The 23112-nt window shown below is 35.2% G+C and overlaps 1 protein-coding gene across 1 annotated transcript in view; it reads left to right on the top strand.

The window, feature by feature from the left end:
- Uba2 (Ubiquitin-like activating enzyme 2) overlaps nucleotides 1-22583 on the top strand; it is a 40152-nt gene extending 17569 nt beyond the window's left edge. Inside the window, exons 7-14 of the mRNA XM_081746053.1 lie at nucleotides 92-210; nucleotides 3048-3180; nucleotides 5800-5912; nucleotides 7626-7730; nucleotides 10211-10375; nucleotides 11707-11789; nucleotides 17682-17803; nucleotides 21673-22583. Coding sequence (XP_081602179.1) covers nucleotides 92-210; nucleotides 3048-3180; nucleotides 5800-5912; nucleotides 7626-7730; nucleotides 10211-10375; nucleotides 11707-11789; nucleotides 17682-17803; nucleotides 21673-21830 — 998 coding nt within the window. The 3' untranslated portion in view covers nucleotides 21831-22583. The remainder of the gene's footprint in view (nucleotides 1-91; nucleotides 211-3047; nucleotides 3181-5799; nucleotides 5913-7625; nucleotides 7731-10210; nucleotides 10376-11706; nucleotides 11790-17681; nucleotides 17804-21672) is intronic.
- Nucleotides 22584-23112: the final 529 nt, after the last annotated feature.

Raw genomic sequence — 23112 nt, 5'->3', positions numbered from 1 at the left:
ATACTTGAAAATTCTAAATTGTTTTTGATATTTGATTTCGCATTAATTGTTGAAGTGATAAGTGGTAGTAAGTTTTTTATTTATTTTTCAGTGCCAGGGAGCAGTACTACCGAGACAGACAGTGAACTAGAAGATCAGAGGCTATGGAGTATTGCTGAATGTGCAAAGATATTTGCCGAAAGTTGTAAAGTATTAAAAAAAAGTTTCCAGGTATGTTTTAATTCTTGTTTTGTTTTTAAGAGATAAAAGTGGAATTAGTGATGGGTAATGAATACAAATTTCCAAATAAGATCGAAAATTTAAGAAAATTTAGAAAAAGAAAGGGGAAAAAAATAATAGAAAATCCATACCACGAGATCTTATAAACCTTTATTGCATTTAATAACAACAAACAAATTGTATAAAAGCATAATTTTGCTTATTGTACTTTGTGGGTACGATTGCTCAGTAGTAGGGCGCTTGCCTTTGGTTTGTGGGGTGTCTCGGTGTATTCCCGATTCTTTTCACATTAATATTTCACCAATTCTTTCATCATCATTCACTTGACTTAATCATCTGTCTCAGCCTAAAGGCAGGGTTCATACACTACCTGGAAAACCTGGAAATCTCAGGGAAATCGATTTTGGAAGAAAAAATCCTGGATAATTCAGGGAAATCGATCATATCTAGTAAAAAACTTGGAAATATTAGGGAAATTGAGTTCAATATTTTTGTATATTTTGAATGTATTCAAGTATAGAACAAAGTGGATATTTTAAATTTTATTTATTTTAATTATTTATTTTCTTGACTCAATATTTAATTGCAATCGTTCATTGGGGAAAAGGGTGGCCGTTCTTAAATATATAAATATATTCTTAAAATTTATGTGTTCTCTTATTGTTAAGTTTCTTCCACTATACTTGGAAATTGCAACATTAATATCTGTAAAATTCAGGGAAATTCAGTTCAGTATTTTTGTATAAACCCTGAAATGGCATAATCGTGGGATGTTAAACTGAAAAGATTTCATTTCATTGTTTTATTTGTCTTTTGCACTTCGGATACAAGAGTTGAATTTTGGAAAACACAAAGGTGGAAGAAAATACTTCAAGTGATAAGAGATCATCAAATGTCTTTCCGAAGCCATAAAACTTTAGTTACATATAATTACATACAAAAAGAAAGTTTCTTTGTGAAGAAAGAAAATAAAACGAGAACCATGAATAAGTATCGCACAATATCCGGTGAACACTCAGAAATCGAGAAACATTTCAACAAATATGATCTGTACTCAGTTTAGCCTTCCACCGTCATAAACATAGAAGAAGAAGAGAAAACGTAAACAGTTAAAAATTATTTCACCGGAAATGGAAGTAATGAGTGTATGAGGTTGTGAATATCAAGATAAGTACACAGACATGTCACAAAGAGAAATTAAATTTAAAGATTCGAAAACACTGAAAATGTAATTTCAGGTTTGTCTAAACATATTTTTCAGTCTGCACAAAGAATAATATATGTATACTTTGATATAGAAATATATTTGAATTATTTCAAAATCTGAATTCTCCTTAATAAATGCCCCAATAGTTTACTGAAGTTTGGGTGACTATTTTTGGAAGATTTTAAAGCAGCGTATCAAGGAGAATTCAGATATAAGTTAGTTTTGTGTTATAACTTTCCAAATAAAAATAAAATCTGTCTAAAGCAATATGTCTGATGAAAGCAATAATGCATTGCCAAAGCTATAACACATGTTATTAAAATATACACTTACAGGTTAGGAATCCTTGGTGCGGTTCCAGCATTATCAGTCTTTAAACCTTCCTATAAGTGTTTGGGTGGTAGCCTTTACCAGTGATTCGATTCCCGTAGGAGCTCATGTGGTTCGGATTCCACGTTAATCAGTAGTCCACGTATCATGTAGCCTCGCTGCTGAACGGAACGCTAAACTAAAATCAACTCAACTCAACTCAACCTTTACCAGTGACCTCAGATCTGTATATGTTGCTATTTTTCTCTCTCTCCCTCTCCCTCTCTCTCTCTCATATATCTATCTATCTATCTATCTATCTAGTGATCGAAGTGATACGGTATGCCATACCGCCTCTGGTTTTTCCGTGATGGAGGCATACCGCGTCTGGTTTCCCAGTGATCAAGACATACCGTCACTGGAGGGTATGCTAAATACCTTTAATAAATCAATTTTTATATACAGTAATTGACAAACAGCTTTGCACGCAAAAAGATTTTATTTCTTATGTAAAAATAATTTCTAAGTTGACAACATCGACATTTTTGTTATCTTTTTCTTACCTTTTGTATTTAAAATGAGGTGTACTTAAAGAAGTTTATATTTTGATGTGCCATATTGAATTATTTCTTTCTTATGTGTGTGTCTTCTTGACTTAATGCATATATGTGTCATGTTTGGAACATGGGCTGAGTTAGGAGTTGTCTGCTGTGGATGGAGGATCTTCCGGGGATTTGGAATATCCCTCAGTCGAGTGGGAGTCCTGCAGTTTTCTCGCAGGAAATTGTTAATATAAAAACACGAGTTTTGAGCATTTTCGCGTATAATTATCGATAATACAACATATGGGGATATTTTTTTATTTTTTTCAGAGAGTTGTTGCTGGGGAATGAAAGTCTTCCCATGTCCCTCTCCAAATGTTTTTTTAGTCATTATGAAAATAGAAATGCAATCTTTTATGCAACATATCCTCACTGCATTTCAACATTTAGATAGCCGCTATGTCCAGTCAAAATCGTAATAAAACATACCACCTCTGCTTTTCTTCTACTTCGATCACTGTTTATATATATATAGGTATATAGATCTTCTAAACTATAATATTTCATAGATCCAGTATAATTTTTAACCCAGCGAAATTATAGGTTCAGAAATTATATTGACTCAGTGAATAATTGCATAGGAAATCTATTCCTTTTGAACTTACATTGCCCGTAAGAGTGTTCTATTAGTTGAGTTGCTTATGCATATAATTCTGTATTTATTGTTAGTAGAAACTTCCAGTTAGTTTCAGAATTCTCATTTATTGTAGGTTTTGCAAGCAGAGGGACGACATCTGGTCTGGGATAAAGACGATAAACCTTCTATGAGGTTTGTGGCAGCTTGCGCTAATATACGTTCACATATTTTCGGACTTCCACAAAAGACTTGCTTCGATGTTAAATGTAAGTATTTTTATGTACACTGTAAGTCTCCCAGCTAAAAAGTAGTTCGAAGTTGTGTTATTTCTTCTAATGTAACTTTTTGTTATAAATAGAGACCGGATGTTTAGGCATTAAAAACCTGGAAAATGGTCACTTAAAATTTTAAAAAATAAGCAGTAAAATAGGCACTAAAATGTAACTCAAAGTAATGAAGATAAATACTCAATACACTTAAAAAAGTAAATTCAAGTCGTAGATAATGCTCAAAGAATATAGAAACATACCTGTTTATTAATATCTTATTTTACTCTATATATAAAAACAAAGCTTGACATGCATTCTATGTATATATTTTTATATTATATATTATCAGGGCTTGAAATATCCACTCGCCTTATATTATCAGGGCTTGAAATATCCACTCGCCTGCTCGCCAGTGGCGAGTACTTGTTTACATTTGGCGAGTAAAGTCTGATCTGTGAAAAGCAGTAGCTGCCGTACAGCTGGACATATGTATCCACAAGAAATTCAAGAATAAATAGCAAATGTCTTTGTAAGAGATATGCCGTTAAAAAAGAATGTATTGATATTTTTACTGTGTTACAAAGTGTTTTTGTTTATTTGTATAAATACTGCTGTAACTGCAAAATGGTCTGGCTAGTAGATTTTTGGCTCGCTACTACTTGAAACCAAGATTTTTCAAGCCCTATATATATATATATATATATATATATATATATATATATATATATATATATATATATGGTGATTCCTGACACCAAGATAGGACAAAAATTATATACCAACTTGGATGCACAGATGCTTCCTTTCTGAGTTATAGGCTGCCGAAAACGAAAAAATTGAACTTTAAAGGCCCGTAGCTCCAATACTATGGGACCTTCCATAGTTAGGTCAAGACTTCACTTAGGAACTAATATGTGCCCTATCCAAATATCCAAGTTTCAGAATCCTGCGGTACTTCTGCAACACTTTTTTATAGAGGTAGTCGGTGATTATTTCAAGTTATAGGCCCGTAGCCAAATCCCTCTGCAAAAATTGCTACGTGAGTATCTTAGGATTCTGAAACATGTATTTTTAGATAGTGCACATATTAGTTCCTAAGTGAAGTCTTGACCCGACTACGGTAGATCCCATAGTTTGGGAGCTATGAACCTTTAAAGTTCATGTTTTCGGCAGCTTATAACTCCGGGAAAAAAAAAAGTGCACCCAGGTTGGTCTATACTTTTTGTCTTATCTTGGTGTCAGTAATCATCTCCCAAACGTTGTCGGTGTTTCTTTGAAACACCTTGTGTGTATATATATTCCCAATGAACTCTTATTTTGAAGAAAATGCATAGAATAGGCAACATTAGGCACTAAAGCAATTATTTAGGTAATAAGGGGCGATATAGGCAAAATTGGTCTAAATTGAAACTATAACCTCCCATATAAACTTTAAAACGTTATTTTTAATCATATCTTTAATATTAACGAATAGGTATTTTGCCAAACATCCGGTCTCTAGTTATAAAGAATAAAATAAGTAAATAAATTATTGTGAGATACGATTTTCTGTTCCTCACAAGTAAATAATTTAAGATACATGAAAAAAAAATAAAAAATAGGATTTTTCAGATTACAGGGTGTCTACTGGTCATGAAAGTCATGAAAGTCATGAAAAAGTCATATATTTTGCTTAGTGGTCATGAAAGTCATGAAAAAGTCCTTTATTTACCCAACTGGTCATGAAAATCTGAAATCTCAGAGTATATTTTTATACTTCATACTTTTATACCTCATACTGCATGTACTGAAACAGTTGTATCAGGTCAGTAATTGTGAGAATTACCCCCACCAGTTAGTGCTGACTAACTGGTACTTTACTGTCTTCCTAGCTGCTCCCCATTTCATCTTCTAGTCTCTGTAATATAGTAACAACTTTTTACTGTCCAACTTTCTGATCTGCTATTTCTTTACTTCTAAGAAATGTAAATTGTGTATTTTTGGGCCTTTAGACTTATGCAAATAATATTATTCGTTTGAGTTTGCAGATTTTAAATTTGATGATCTATTTTTTTAAAACGAATTTCTTTCGTAATTTGTTTTGTCTTTGGGCAGTTCTCTGAGTGCTTAATTTTAGACAAATTTCTGCTAGATGGATAATTATACTCAGAATTAAAACTTCAAATACAGTTGATTCACTGGTAAGAGCAGGCCCGTATTTAGGTAAGTGCTATTCTGTGCTCGAGCACAAGGGGGCAGAATTTTAGATTCTTTCTTTAAGATTCACAATAAATGATATTTAAGACTAGCAACCCGCATATTTCCAATGCACCACTGATGGTAGGGGTTTATTATTACTAATGGTAAATTTTTATTGCCATGGTCATGAAAATTTGAACAAAAAGGTCATGAAAAGTCATGAAAAAGTCATGAATTTACTTTCTGGTATTCCAGTAGACACCCTGGATTATGTTCTTCTTGTCCTGAGTTAGATGTTAGCGAAAGTAATCCATAAATAACAGTGATTTTATTAATACAGGAAATGTGTTTGCTGGTTAATAATATTTTGTTTTTCAAGAAACCTACACAAAAATTACATTGTATGTAGTTAATTGTAGTAATGTTTTTATCTTTCAGCCATGGCGGGTAATATTATTCCAGCAATAGCGACAACTAATGCAGTAATCGCGGGTATTATAGTCCTGCAAGCATTTAAAATTCTTCTTGGTAAAGTAGAAGAATGCAGAACTGTAAGTGTATATTATTATTATTATTATTATTATTATTATTATTATTATTATTATTATTATTATTATTATTATTATTATAGGTTCATATTGACCTTAAAAATCAGAAAAAGGTATGAAAAGTTTGGGAAATTGTTATATTTCACAGAATAGTTTGGGAGAATGTAATCGGATTTCTGGAAAGATTCAGTGTGGTATTATTCAAGCGACGTTAAGAAGCACAACAGTTGCTTGCAGAAGATATGAAAGACATCTTAAAAAATCAATATAGATTTAAAGACAAAATGATAAAAAGACTAAAAGGATGACTATCTTTAGAAATACAGAGGCTTGAGAAAACCTATTAAAATTTTTACAATAAAACAACAAATGAAATAATAAATTAGGTGCTACAAATGGAGAAAATACCTAAGATTGTAGGTAATCAAAGAGGTAGTCGAATTATGATAATGTGTTCACATGTTCGTTAGAGGATATTGACCTTGCGAAATAGTACTTGAAGGTGTAATTATTTTTCGGTACTAATGTTTAATTGTATTCCAAATACAGAAAATTTGACTTGTAATAAATATTTACAGTAAGAAAGTATGCTTATACTGTGTTTAAAAACTAAAATGAAGAGCTATGGATGGATATGGGAATTGTAAAAGTCGATTAAGAAATGATTTTTTTTCTAAACCTAACCATAAATGTTAGTGTTAACATTATCGCGGGTCAGGGAAATCGATTTACGTAGTAATGAAAAGTTAGGGAAACCAAAATCAGAATTCTAGTGTGAACCATGTGATTATTATTATCATCATCATCTTAAGGGAACAGTTAATTAAAGGTAATGCTTAAAGAAGGGAACCTCACCATGGACATCCTGAATAAATTCTTCTGTCAGAATTAACGAAGCTATTTCGTACGTGTAACGTACAATAATTACAAAACATTCACACAACATAAGAGGGATGGTACTTTATTTAAGATCTAGATAAATTCAGTATGGGTAAATTTTTATTGTGAAAGAGTGCCTGTTATTAACTAGTTTCTTTAACACTTGACGTTATTTTCTCAGTTCTTTTAAGCTTTGGGCGTCCAATAAGTTATCCACCTAGACAGGAAGGAATGCGGATAGGCTTACCTGGTCATCACTGTTTTCCATGTAGTTCCCATGGAGGTCAATGAACCATCGCCACTTTGTGGGCAGTGAAGAAATTCCAGAGGAAAAATAGCCTTTGTCATGAGCTATAAACTACTGGGAAACAGCCTGTTGGACCTCGTTGTCCGACGAAAAACGTTGTCCCAGCAGGTGTTTCTTCAGGTCTCGGAAGAGGAAATAATCACTAGGGGCCATGTGCGGACTGTAGGGAGGAAGATTCAACACTTGGAAATCACAGTCAGCAATGGCATCCCGAACATTCCGGGTCGTGTGCACAAATATTCACTACACGGCCACTGCTTTGCTCCGACTGACCTCAAATTGCCCAGTATGGTTTTCCACAGTGATCTTAGCAAGCGTGTCAGGTATCATTGTGCTCCGACTACCCTTCCGGTCTAGGTGGATAATTTACTGGACGCCCTTCGTATTTACAAACAAGAATATCTAGTCTGTAACATGTTAAATACTGTATATTAACTTTTTTTATTGTTATTGTATAAAGTAGATAGATCATTGTAAATATTTTGACCCTGATGGTAATTTATTATCATTATATTTGCTTCTTTTTCCAGGTTTACCTTTCCGTGAGACCTAACCCTCGAAAGATGTTAATAACACCGGAACGAGATCTAATAACGCCAAATAAAACATGTATCGTGTGCTCAGATAAACCTCAGGTATGTTGGGAAATTATTTATTTACGTGTAATGGAGAAAAAATTCGGATCAACAATACTAAGTACCTAAATATTTCACTACTATTTCTCCTTATCCGAGTAATGTTTAGCGGAAGCACTTATAGTGTATATTTTTTAGTATTATGATTGTTTTCTCAGTTCTTTGGTAGTTCATATACATGTAAAATTGTGTAAAGAAATGTTTTAAATTCTAGATTAGATTTGGAGTTGAATGAGACACAATATTAAATCTTAGTGCTCTTGCTTGACTTTTCCGGTTTAATCTTCTAAAATGCTAATATTTGTTATTAAGTACATTAATTCCGACAATATTAAACAAGAAGTAACTACCCATACATCATTTTACGGAATGTAAGCCACACAGATTTTAGTGCTAGTATGGATATTTCATATACTTCTTATAGTTTACTTTTATGACGTTTTTACTTTTCTAATCCAAGAATATAACACCAACACACACAGAGAGTATGAGATTAAAATGAACGAAGTGACATGAGAACACAATCTCTAAATTTTCGTCACGATTATACTTTACACAAAATAATACAAACCTCATTTTAGTTTATGAACCAAGCAGGTAATATGGATCATCTGGAGATAAAAAATTTTAATGCTGTACCCGCCTTCAGGATGGTTCAGCATATGATACCAAGGCTAGAAACTTTTCGTCCCTACCGCTTGCTCGCTAAAAATTCTCAAAGATTCTCAAGAAGCTGTTACCGAGAGGTTCATTCTATCTACAACTTTCGATGCAATAAAATACGGCGTACCTCCGCGTATTGTGTAACCGGGCTCATCTTCATGAAGTTTCTCAACGACCATGTTTGCAATATATTCATCGCAAGTAACTGTTGTTTCATTAACAGCTATCCACATATGAGAATTGTCCAATTCTTTCCGAATGTCTTCGATTGCAATATTATAGCAATCGTCGAAGTAGTATTTACGGAGAATGGACTCTGCGGAATACTCCATTTACAGTAGATCGTCCCTTATATAACGTAATTTCGTGTTACGATACGCACACCCGCGAAATGTATTCTGTGTGGTCGTAAACACGCGTTAGTGAAATAGCAGATCTCTATGAGAACGTTAACCCGTGCTGAGTTGATGACAAAGTCATGAAATGACTTTTCCATATTATAATTTAGAATGTCCAATCGTGATAACAGAGAAACCAAAAGAGACAGAGAAACGAAATTTTGTAAGAAGCAACTAGAGAAAGGAGGACACCTGCCCGTGTATTGACGAACATCACCGGATGAATAGTGTTACTAACCCACGAGAAAGTTATATTTTTGTAAATTGAATGATCTAAATTGGATATCATCATTGGAAGCAACAATGAAAATAAAGACAAACGAAATAGTAAACGCAGATCAGTGTTGCAAACTTTTTCGAGAAATAACGTGAAACGTGTTAATTAATTTAAAAAGAAATAAATTTTATGAAAAAAGATCTATTTAAATATTTTTTTTTAAAAAGTACACATACTTTAAAATATTTGTCTTTGTTAAATGTGAAATCACAAATAACCGTAAAAGAGTGGTTTGAAATCAAAAGTTACAGGTTGGAGCTGAGGCGTTTTTATTGCTATTGTATCATTTTAATAGATAGAATATGGAGACGTCATTTCATGACTTTATCGTCAAGTCAGCACGGGTTAACGTTCTCGTAGGAAGCTGCTATTTCACTAATACGTGTTTACGACCACATAGAATACATTTCGCGGGTTTGTGTATTGTAATACGAAATTACCTTATATAAGGAACATCCTAATTTACAGTATTACTTTAAAAAAAAAACGAATAAATACATTACTCAATTTATTCCGTGGTATATTCGTACCTATCAATTCATGGCATAACTCACTTGATCGTATTTGTAACATTAACAAAGTTTTCTCACTACACGCTTGCCTAATAGCTGCATCAATATGTGCCTTTGTGTTGGAATGCAGGAGCAGTTGGTATTTTTAGGTCCTACCGTCTGTGATGTAGCTTGTATCGTTTTTGTATATACTTGTTAAGCAGTGAGGTACTTGAAGATTTGCCTTTCTGCGTTTTTCACATCCACTCCAACACACTGTTAAAAAGTTACAAAGTATTCTCTTAAGCACTAATATATGCATTAACCTTTGAAATATGCAATTATGTTCACTATAGAACTTCAAATTCGAACTGTATTACTGTTGTTAGAAACCCCTACCAAGTTTAACAGAGATGCATATAAGCAAACAAAAAAGTGCATTTGCATAAAAATCCGATGTTTATTGATTGGTAGTCCATGTTGATGAATTGTAGAGAGAGATTCGCGTCTCAATCTCGTAATAAGTATTCATAAACATGAAAATTTCTTATGTTTATAATGTGTATGTCACTAAGTTATATGTTTTAAACTTTGCGTGTTTAATACTATGTAATTTTGTGAACTAGCTAAGGAAGTTTCTGTACTTCACAGGTAACTCTATTCGCTGACCGAAACAAAATGACGGCGAAGATATTTGCAGAACAAGTATTGAAGCAGAGTCTTCAACTTGTGGCACCGGAAGTTACATTTGGAACAAACATCATTGTTTCAAGTGAAGAAGAGGATAACGAAGGCTTGTACCCCAAAACTTTCGCAGTAAGTTATGTTTCTTGTTAAAAGTGTAGGTAGAAACGTTAAATGTAACTTTCGTCGGAAAGTTCCAGAACTAATTTAATTTTCAAACTGTGATATTGAAACATGTAAATTGATTATATCTAGTCATCTAATATGCATTCCGAATATACATACATATCCCTAGAATGCGTTCCGTGAAAACCCACAAGGTAGCATATTGTTCATCATCCTCGCAGTAATCCACGCAACAGGAGACATCGTGGACGCAGAGTTAGATAGTTTATAGGTAGACGAAGTGGATAGGTAATTAACCCAGAGAAAACATTTACGGTAACATGAACATGATACAGTAAATTGTCCAGAGGTTGTATGTCAGATTGGCAAATAGATGTCGAAAGAGGAGGGTGTTAGTCGAGGACTGCCCGCTTTGAATAGCATACCTATGAAAATTTAAAACGTGAAGGGAACTTACTTGGAGAAGACCATTTGCTCTGGAATAGTGATTGTTTTTTATCAGAAGTTTTTATTTATAGAAACTGCTTACATAAATATCTCATCCAATTGATGTGAAGATCACAATGTCGTTAGCAGCAATTTAATATCTCAAATCTTTCTGGAGATATGGTAAAAATTGCTAAAGTTGTAACACTGCTTAAAATTACGTAATTTCGAGAACTTAGTGTAATTATACCTACCAAAATATACTGTGTATTGTTGTAATGCTATAGAAGTAAAGTATTAATAAATCAAAAATTGTTTTAAAAAGTTTCGACAAATACACATACTATTTTAAACAATGTATCAAATTTTACCATTCTTTATATCTTCCAAATGGTTTGAGATAACAAATTGCATTATGAGCTATATGTCTATTGGAAACCATATATGGAATTGAATGTGAAACTTATCTATCGAAACCCTTTGAAAAACTCAAATTTTCAATTTCTTGTAACTTTAATCGTATTCATTCGATATTATTGGTTTGTTCGTATTAATTTCTTGTTACTATTTCTACTTGTTCGAATTACGTCATATAATGATCGTACTACTTGGCATTAGGTTACTTCGGATGTATCCTGAATCTACAGAATATTTCTGTAAATTTTAGGTAATTGACTTTCATAATACGTAGTTATAATCCCATTACATTATAATACGTTTGTCAGTAGTAGAACTCTCTTAAGTTTAATTTTGGTACCTTAGCTTTAATTTAATAAAATCCATAAATGGATCTTTCGATTTGCGAAGTAGATTTATGTAAGATAATTCCTTGTTTATGGTGTGCTTAGTTTTCATTAAGTATTTAGAAAATCGTGATACTTTTGATTATTTGCTTATTTTTAATATTTTAGCAATTTGGAATCAAAGATGGATCCATATTGGTTTGCGATGACTTCGACTTGGGGTACAAACTTGAAATCACAGTGATTCAAAAGTAAGTATAAAAGCTATATTTTTTTTCGTACGCCGAGGAGTTTTTACTCTATGAGGTTTAGTTTTATATATATATATATATACCGTATTTACGCGATTCTAAGACGCACTCCAAAATCAAGGTGAGTCTTAGATTTGTGTTATGCAAATTTAGGCCAGATTAGATGGAGTTTTGCCAAAAATTGCTAAACCCGTTAGTCACGATTTTGTAAAGAATGTGTATTTTATATATACGAACAGAATGCAGAACTAAAATCGTGCATTTTACGCGAAATAAAAATCCTTTAAAATAAGCCCGCAAACCAGTGGCAAATGAAAGAAATGAATCTTTCTTTTTTTTTATCCTTGTCCGTCGTCCCGTTTAAAGGGTTTTGCCCTTTCTTCGAAGAAAGGGGACCCGAAGAATCTTTCTTGTGAACTTATGACAGTGGAGATTGTTCCTTTCTTCCTACATACCGTGGCTGGTATCCTCCTCCGTTTAAAGAGCACAAACAAGTGAGTCACACATCTTGAAGCACGGCAATTGATAACAAAATAAGGAGTTTAAAAAATCTGCAAATCAGGAAGTTGGAGGCATAAACAGATTTGGAAGGGGAGGTGGCGCGGATGAGTGAGTCATGTTTTGGGTATGGCAACCTGCTTGCCTGAAGATTTGCCGGTGCAGTTTGAACGTTGACGGTTTCCGGCATTGTGACATGTTCGAAAAGAGCTGTTCGTTCGTGATATGGCTACCATTTGTTTCTATGCCTTCTCAAAGAGAAGTAATGTTGAGAGATTTCTAGAGTGATACCGGTAGTTTACGGGCTGCATGACAAACGAGTTCGTTATTCTGCCTCTTTCTAGCGAAAAGTGATAGTTTTTGCTGAAACTTCACAAATCGCGCAGCTGCAAGGAAATTTGATATATCCGAATACAATGTACGGCGGGAAGAAATAATCGGTTGTAAGAGTTCCAGAAAAACATTGACTGGACCACAAACTGGCAAATATCCGGAACTTGAAAAAACACTAACAGAATTTGTGGCAATGCAAAGAAGTCGCTGTTTGCCAGTTACTACTGAAATTTTGATAGCCAAAGCGCTGGAATTGGCTTGTCAACAAAATGTGTCATGAACTGAATTTAAAGTCAGTCGCACGTGGTTACAGTGATACATGAAGTTTGGTATTGCGTAGGCGCATTTCCATTTGCCCCGTATTTTAATGAAGGTTACGTCCCAAATCTTTTCCTATATGTTCAAAAATATGCGCAGGACATATTTACAAAATTCACAAGCACTTGGAATTCTGCTTGTGTTCCTAACATGAGTATATCACGATCGATCGATTGACATGCTAAGACAAAATTATTATTAATGATAAGATTGGGGTGCCGGCTAGATAAGAGATAAAAACGCATCCTGTTGTATTTTTTTTCTCTGAATAATAAGTTATATCGCTAGGCTGCGTTGTTAAAATGTGTGAGAAATTAGTTCCTGTAATTAAAACAAAAAATCGCACTAACAAAATCGTACAGAAACATTTTAAAAATTGTTTAGTACTGTAGTTTCTTTTATTCATTAAGAAAACTGAAGAGATCATTTTACGGGGAAAATAAAAACGTATAACGTGCCAGGAAAACGTAAAACTTAAGGAAAAGATGTAAGATCTGGCAGCCTTATTTAATTTTAAGGTCCCGTTCTTTATAACCGCTTTGTTGCATAAGGACGTTAAGGCTTAACAAACTTTTTATATCCGTATATAATCTAAATAAAGCAAATCTATTTAAACAAAAAAAAAAGTATTTTTGCCAACCCTGTAACATACTGATGATACTACAAGTAAATGTAACAGTGAGGACATGCAGCTTCAACTGCAACGTGCTGTTTTCTTCGGAGTTTCAGCAGTTTATTGATTTAAACAAAGACATTTTGTAGGAAATAGATTTTTCTCTCAAGCTGAGGGTAACAAGATACACATGGAGCAATTAAAAAAAAAAAAAAAAGACAGTTTAGCATAAAAAAAAGACAGTTGGAGCATATAGTGCTCATTTTCTTCCTTATGCATTTCATTACAGGCTTTATTCCTTTTTTAAAAAAAGAGAAAAAATATCAAATAACGGACGAGATATACATATACATACGAGGAGAAATTAGAAAGTTAATAAATACTAAAATTCATATAGCGTTTCCGTACTGAAACGTATCACGTTTAAAAGCGTATGCCCTCTAGTGATGAAAGGTATAACTGCAATATTGCAGGTTTGTTTGTTTGAAAATTAAAAGGCTGAAAGTGTGAAGATTAGAGCGCTAGAAGTGTAGGTAAGTTTGAGCCCATCAGTCAGCAACAATGGAGCTCGAGCGATGTTATTTTCGTACGATGATCTTTTACGATTTTAAGTACAGTTTAACGCAGGAGCAGTGCCATGATCATTTAGAAAATTGTTTCGGAGAGACTGTCCGTCCACAGGGAACTATATTTAGTTTGTTTGCTTAAGTAAACGCGACCGACAAAGCGTGACAATCAGCCTCGCTTTGGGCACCCTAGCACCACAGTTACGGATAAAAATGTCACAGCAGTAAGAAACCTTGCAAAGAAGGATCGTCATATCACATACAAGGAAGCTCAGTCAACTGCAGCCTTAGTCCATAATAAAAGATTATCTGCGGCTTTCCAAGCGTTGTAGTAACTGGGGCCCATATATGCTCACGCCTGACCAAAAAATTGACCGCGTGGTATGGTGCCACAATATGCCTAAAAGATTTTCACAGGAGCAAAGTAAAAACGTGTATAATGTCGTCACAGATGACGAAACATGGATTTACAACTATGACCCTTAAACAAAACAGCAATCGACAGTAGTGTTTTTAAAATGAAACTTCACCTTCGAAAGTTAAATGAGCACGAAGCGCAGGTAAACTTACAGTGGCGTCTTTTCTCTCTTAAAACCGAGAATGTAGCAACTATGCAGTTAAGATGATCGTCGTACAGTGACAGGAGAGTGGTACGTTACTTACTGCTTTCCAAGTGTCTTTCAAGCTTGGAGATCTGCCCACCGAAAATCTCCATTGTCTCACTTTCATCATCACAACAATGCATGGCTCCAGATTTAGCTCCATATGATTTTGCCTTCCCAAAAAGCAAGATAAAGCTTTGAGGATACCACTTTCAAACAAGTGAAGAGGCTATCGCAGCGTGTAATAATAAAATTTCTGATATTCCAAAAAATAATTTAAAAAAATAATATTTGACTCGTGCTTTTTGAAATGCAAAAGGGTATTGATCGTGAAGGGACTGTTTGAGAAAGGTTTTATGTGAATAAATTGATTTTTTAAAGTGTGTTTAAAGACTTTCAACATGCCCCTCGTATATTAAAAGAAATTATATATTATTACGTCTGTACCTTTATTCCGCTCCACATTAATGCTTGAAAATGAAGTAGTGCAATAACATAGAGTATGCTATATTATTTAGATTCCATTTATTTATATTTTTCCTGAAGTGTGACAGGTTTTTGTTTTTTTTTAAACTGTGATATAAATGGAAGTAACAAACTTTAGTTTCGTAGGTTGTGATTCACGCATATTGCCCTTATAAAATTTGATCATTCATAGATCATTCATAGATGGCTATGATTATTCATAGACAAGAACATATTGTAATTGTATGTTTATAATATGCTTGTCCTAAGGAAAATTACAAGCTTTCCAATGCTCCTATGTTTCCTATATATTTGCGTTTCTTCCTATAAACTCCTATATTTTAACAAAACCACCTATATTTTTGTGGCATTGCTCTTTCCACTTGTGAAAATAAGGATTTTCAGCTTCATAAGACTAAGTTGTCATACTCAGTATCGCGTGGACTTGGCCCCTATTTACATGAAAAATTGTTGTACGATGTTAAAACTTCTAGTAACTTCTTCAGTTTTGTTGTAGATGACACAACTAACGCAGCAATTGATAAACAGTTTGATATTCACATTCGATATTTTTCTTCAATCAATTGTGTTGTTACTCATTACTTAGACAGTGGATTTTTGGGGCACGGTACATCTTCAGAGCTTTTCCAAGCTATTGCGAAAACTTGAAAACGTTAATAGACACATCTAAACTGCCTCATGACAAGTTCCTCATGCTGGAAAGTGAAGGACCTAATATGAACGTGTCTCTTCGGCGAATGTTTGATTGGTGCCAAGATCAAGGGTTACCAAAGCTTCTGGATATTGGTTCTTGCACTTTGCACACCATTTCTAATGCGTTTCATGATGGAGTAAAATCATTGTCGGGGGATATGGAAGATTTTTGTGTGGATGTATTTCAGTGATTCAGAATGTCTGCAGCTCGACGAGAGAACTACGCTCTTGTCCAGTCAGTATTGGATTTAGACATCCATTTCTTTCCGAGCCGATGGTTAACTTTGTCTCCTGTATGCAAACGCATCGCGGAACAACTTCCAGGGCTACGTAAATACTTTCTGGAGAAGCCAGCACAAGATAAAGCATGTCATGAAAATAATCTTGACAGAAGGATTAAACAATTTCTGAGAGACGTATACTTACAAAACTTCCTATATTTTTTCATCGTGTTTTCCTATATTTTTTTTCTTCATTAGCATTGCAAAGCGTGAAATTACCTAATTGTAAGATTTTTTTTTATACAGTAAAAACTTCCTGTTTGCACAAAATCTGGTTGTTTAAGTGCAAAAGAATCATTGGATATTTTGTTTATGCGGAAAAATTATTTTCAAATAAATAAGAAAGAAAGAAAGCAAGCTATATGAGGTGAGATGAAGATACTGCGGTAAAAGTCTTGTTAATATCTGGAGAAAGCCATGTTGGTCAAAGCACATTATTTTGGGTAGATTGAGTCATCTCTTTGCCATAGAAGAAAAAAAAAATTAAAATCGTTAGTTAAGCCAGTGAAATACTATAGCGTTTAAAGTGGTAACTTTATTTGTCTGAAGGCTATGTTCAGAAACTACTTTTTGTTCTGTTTTGTACTTTTTGTGGTATGGTACTTTTTATTTTCATTCTGTATTCGTCACTGAAAACACTTTGAAATGTTAAAAATACATACAATATCAAGTTTGTTGTTAGAATGGATTAATTGTATTTATATTAATTTCAGTGGGAAAAATAAATTCTCGAACAGCGTTACATAACGGATTAAGTTTATAACCAGAGGGTATACTGAATTTTTGATTGACAAGTTTTATCCCTTTCTCTCCTACGTTTATTGACCTCCCGAAATACAAAAAGTAGTTCGGTAAATATCTTCTGAAAAGGTTTCTCGTAGGTGTCCTAATACAAAAATGACTTAACCATAAATAGCATAGAAATAATTTTGCTTCAATGTGGTGAAGTTTCGAGTTAGACAGTGGCCAAGTTACAGCAGTAAGTAATAGAAATCTTATGCTAAAATGCATGTTCCAAAAGAATGGGACCAAATTAATAGATTTTGCTGACGACTATACTAATTAACGGAGGCACGGTGGCTCAGTGGTAGAGCGTTCACTTCTGGTGCGTTGGGTCCCTGATTCGATCTCAGCTCACTCCAAGAGGGCTTTGTGGTGGACAAATACTGTGTTCGTATGTTTTCTCGGGGTTCTCCCGTTTCCTTCCACTATATTTATTTCACCATTGCATTCATTTCTCATTACCACCGTCTCCTTTAGCCTAGCTGGCATAACCGTGAGACGTAAAACTGAAATATTTAGTTTTATTTTTTATCTTTTTTCATGTTATACAATTTCGTCACTATAACAAAGTGGTACACTGTCGCCGCTTGGCAACAGTAACTATTCACTTTTCAATACGTATTTGTTGAAAGGTTTCCTGATAGCGTCTCGCACAATTTTCTGTTTATTACTTTAACAATTCTACAGTGTTACTTACTGGATTGTATTTCGTTTTGTAGGGAGTTTCCAGATGAGGGACCAGAAAAATTCGAGATGATTTCGGATCCTGAAAAGTTAAAACAGATGCAGAACAAAGCGGAAACCGCAACTAATGGCACAAATGAAAATGGAACAAATGAAAGTAAGTACAATTAAATTTTCTGACATGTTGAATAGCACGTGAATTTTTTAACTTTGTCAAATCCGTATGTGAAATGTTTTCATTTTTATCTTGAAAATGAAAGATTGAAAAAGGCCTTTATCACTGTGTTCGATGACAAATCAAGAACAGAACGTACCAGCTTTTTAAACAATAATATTTTTATGTTCTACGGAATAGACTTTTCTTTTATATTAAATTTTATCTAGTTTTAAATTCTGCTTGCATTACATCCAAAAGGTTAGAGGTAACAAGATATTAGACAAGATTAAAGTAACAATGAAATTAATACGAAAATTAAAATGAAAAAAAAAAGTGTAGTACTGTCTGAAAAGGTCTCCCTTTTATTGTGCCGATGCGTTAACTACTACGCTACCCAGTCCCCTTCTTGAAAATGACTTTAAAGGAGCGCTGTAGGAAGATGGCAGCACGTGCCTTCTATCTTTCCAATATACAGATGGTGATCAGTAAAATGGAAACACCTGAACGAAATTGCAACTTACCAGATTAATATGGTGTCGGGCCACCTTTCGCCTTCAGAACAGCATTGATGCGACGTGGGAAGGAGGCATAGAGGTCGTGAATGGTAGCAAGTGGAATTTTACACCATTCCTCGTGCAAGACATCGGCCAGTTCTGTGAGAGAGGATGGAGGTGGAAATCGTCGCCGGAGTCGTGTTTCCAAGACGGACCACAGATGTTCAATTATGTTGAGATCTGGGGATTGGGCGGGCCAGGGGAGGTGTTGGACTTTATCCCGATGTTCCTCAAACCACGCTGCAACAACGCCAGCTGTGTGAATGGGTGCATTATCATCCTGGAAGATGGCGTCATTGTCCGGGAACAACATCCGGACCATAGGATGCAAGTGGTCTCCTAAAATTGCGACATAATCGTGGGCAGTAATTCGTCCGCTAAGTGTGACCACAGGACCCAATGAAAACCATGATATGGCGGCCCACAGCATCACCGAGCCGCCGCCATGTTTCACAGTTGGGCGGAGACACTGCAGATCATAAGCTTCTTTGGGCGTTCTCCACACATAAACACGGCCCGTGGTTGGGAATAGGGTGAAGGATCACTCATCCGACCATATCCCCCGTTCCAGTCCTCAATGGTCCAAGTTGCATGCTCGCGGCACCATTTGCGGCGTGCGAAAGCGTTATGGTCCCTGGTGAGCGGTTTGGCCTGTGCAACACGACCCTGTAAGTTCATGTCATGTAATTCGCGGCGGACTGTGATTGTCGAAACAGGGTGGGGGAGGTGCTGATTAAGTTCCTCCGTCACTTGCTCCGCAGTGGCACGACGGTTCTGCGTGACAATGCGCTTTAATACCCGGCGTGACCTGTCACTCATGATTTTCTTCCGCCCACTGTTCCGCTTCCCCGATGTAGTTTTCCCGTGTGTTGTGTAGGCCATCATCACCTTCGACACTGTCCCACGCGACGCACCTAACACAGTAGCCACTGTCGTTACACTCACTCCACATAACCGCGCACCAACAATTTGCCCTCTTTGAAAATCTGAGAGGTCTCCCATTTTACACTACCTCCGTCTGCTGCAGCCACTGGACACTGCTGTTCCACTGCGCCTGACGTAGTATGGAGACCGACCTAACACACCACCACCAGCGGTCCGGCGCTGCGGACGCCACGACACCACTGCCAACCCATACATCTGACGTGTTGCCAACTACAGGTGTTTCCATTTTTCTGATCACCATCTGTATCTTGTAGGGAACAATAATATTCAAAATAATTCACTCACATTTAACCCTTTTAAATCCCGGGCTTTTTAAAGGAAACTAGATGAACCTGCGTTGTCTACTCAGCGCATCGTTTTGTTATGACCCTCAATCTCCTTCCCACTGTGCATGCCTCGTTATTCATACAAGTAAAAGATAGGAGACTCACAAAGGAAGTGAATTGCTATGTATAGATGTTGGAGTAAGTTTGTAGCAAATTTTGTAGAAGTAACACGATATCAAGTGGAAATATTTTTTTCTAATAAATCAATATTCGTCCGAGTACGCCTCATTCCGTCTCTTGAGGCCTTTGAAGTTGCCAGCATGCAAAAGGTTCTGCCATTCAGATTTAAGTAGAGCGCCTACAATGTCCGTCAACCCACCACACTTAACCTCTACTGGTTGCCTAACACCGTAGTTTCGGCCTGCAACAATGTTAATCTTATGGGCTCAAAACGGCCCATAAAATGTTGAATAGAACAATAACGACACGGTTTTTGAAAATTTAGATGAGAACTGGACAATCTACACAAAATTTGGAATCGACCAGTGAAAACGGCACGTTTCTAGCACTTGTGGTTTTCGAGATCTCATTGTCGAAAGGATTGGGGACAAACATATAAACCTATGATTTAAAGATATAGATTGTAATTTCAGTTAAGTAGCCACTGCTTCAGAACTATTTATCCAAAATTCTTCATTCATACGTCATTTTCTTTAGAATAAAACCAGCCTTCAGATGGTATGATACTCCGGCTCCCATGACTTACGTGGAAAGAGAAATCCGGGGAAAATCCCTTTTTTATTGCAAGTTTGGTGCTCCCGGTGAATTTTCACTCTGCTAATGTTTCGTCAAAAATGCATCACTCAATTTCAAATATTTATGCTAAGCACCAATTTTACATATCTTATCTAACGAATTTTTACATTGGTCATTTCCAGAATAAATAGCGAGAAATTAGTGTGTTACAAAAATTGGCCACTTGCAACTGCGAAATTTCCAAAAGACATTAAAACACAATTTCAGTTATTTTATATAACGAATTTATATGCCTGATTCCGTCTTCCTGACCTCAGGAGTTCGTGAAATGCACTGTTGTTGAAGAAAGCAAAAAGAAACCCATACATCGCTTTAGGGCGCACTTTTTTTTTTTTTTTTTTTTTAACCTTTTTTGTCGTGACAAAATAGAATTTTCTATCCAAATTTCACCTTTCTCCGTACTAGAATGACCTGGGTGATGAGGAATCAGTCACTTCTACCCTTATAATACTTTTATGTAATAGTATAGAATATGTAATACTAGGGTAATAACTGTACACTTTTCAGTTGCTTCTTTTTTATTTTCGCATACTATCTTGTAGGACAACACTTTTAGTATTCACCTATATTTGATTCAAACCTCAGCCTACTTTTCATTTTATTATTTTTCTGGAACCAATCTTATTATTAATTTCCACGATTTATACTTAGCTATTTTTAAAATCTGTCTGTTGCATACATTTTTTCTTTCGAATCAAAATGTTGCTCTGCAACTAATTATAACTAATCCTCATCTTTTGCACTCATATAAAATATATCAAACATTTGTAGCCAAGTTTTTTTCTTCCTTTTTACTACTACTACGATCAGTGGCGTATTTAAGAAGGGCTTCCGGGCTTAAGCCCCCCTCCCTCGAAATTTTATTTGCTAATGTAAAGTAAGTGAAATGTCTTGTAAAATTTTCACATTTCCAGGAATAAAGTTAGCAAAGCTCCCCTCCTCCCATCCGAAACAAAACCGTAAATACGCCACTGACTACAATTATTACCCCTATACCAGGTATCCGGTTTATAGAGGTTGAAAAAAGCTCTGAGGGTTGAACGAAAAATAAAAACCCCTTCCTCCTTAATGATCAAATGTGGACTATCCGATTAAGACAACTTACCGACTGCCTCACCGCAAATCTAATTATACTGTCTTGATGCCACAAAAACTGGTCTCCGCTTGTGTTTTGTCATCACACGCATTTTTTTTTCTTCTTTTTTTTTTCAATTGTATTGCTTACATATTCTTAATTCTTTGACATAAAATAACAATCATGTTTTGATGCAACTTTTATCACTTTTAGATAAAGAAGAGGAAGAAGACGATCTGATGTTGGTCGAAGACGAAATAATCTGCGATGGAGATGAGGAGCGCTCGGGTCAAATTAAAAGGAAAATCTCTGACTCAGACGACGAAGCCAGTACCAAAAAACCTAAGACAGATGATGTGATCGTGGTGTAAGCTACGGAGAGAAACCCCATTGGATGTCCGCACAAGTGAAACAAACTATAGCTTTTATATGGAATATAATGTGAAGATCTCAGAAAACGGAAGGAACTCAGTATTCAGCATTTTATACAACCAGATAACAAATACGTTCTCCGCGTCTCTTTTAGAGAAAGTGAATTTGTGTGTTGTGTTGTGCAATGTATGTTATATATATATATATACATATAACATTTTATATATATCAGAACATCCCAGAAGTAAGTCAAAATAAATGGTACTTGCATGATTATTGTGAACAAAACCACGCTTTACGAACTAAATAGGTTTCAAGACTGAACATCTCGTCATCAGACTATAGAAAAGTGTAAAGAGGACAAAATGAATGTTTTGTGTTACTGTCGGCGCATTGAATGTTGTGATAGAATGTTCTCGTTAACCGTGTGTAATGTTTTAAGCTTTGAAACTTAAAAGACGTTCAGCCTTGGAAATAACATTAGTGTCTAAAGTGTGTTTTTGGAGATAATTATCACGATAAGTACCTTTTATTATATTTATATACTTATATATATATATATTACAGATGGAAACATGCTAATAACACGAAAGTTTACAGCGGGTGCTAAAACACTGCCGGCGTAACCGTGAATATTTTACGTTTTTGAATAATAAAACAGAAAAAGAGAGTAGAAGTTTAATTTGAAAGAGAATTCAGTTTGTATTAAGCACGATTTTTCAATAAATTTAAAAGTCTTTTCCTTTTTCGTATATCATTGTATTTTATTATATATTTATGAATTTTCATTACTGACCACAAGGAACATATATTTAAATCATTTGAAGCTTACCCGGTATTCCTATTGTGCCAAAAAGTTGAATAATTCTCAAGCTTCCAGGGTGGTGCCTTTATTTGTGTTTGACAGATAACACCATACAGGCATCAGTGGAAAGCTTGCAGTGTCAACTACAAATAGTGGCATCATTTTTCAACATAGTTCCCATTACGGGCATTATACTTGCGTCAACACGAAACGATGTTTTACATGCCGTCGGCGAAAAATTGTGGTGGCTACTGGCCACGCCATCGCCGAACTTCCACCTCCGCGTCATAACTGTAGCGTTGGCCTTAAGGTTGTAGCGTTGGTGATCCTTTCGTTTGAGGAAGAGCCAAAAGTCGCAGGGTGCAAAATCCGGACTATAGGCAGGATGAAGCAGAATGTCAACATTTTGCCAGCAGATAGGACAACTTTGAATTTTCTCGGCGGAGAAGAGAACATGTGGCGGCACTCCATCAACT

The sequence above is a fragment of the Thermobia domestica genome, chromosome 18 (assembly GCF_964235325.1).
Source record: "Thermobia domestica chromosome 18, izTheDome1.hap1.1, whole genome shotgun sequence".
NCBI lineage: Eukaryota > Metazoa > Arthropoda > Insecta > Zygentoma > Lepismatidae > Thermobia > Thermobia domestica.
This window is presented reverse-complemented; position numbering and strand designations above follow the sequence as displayed.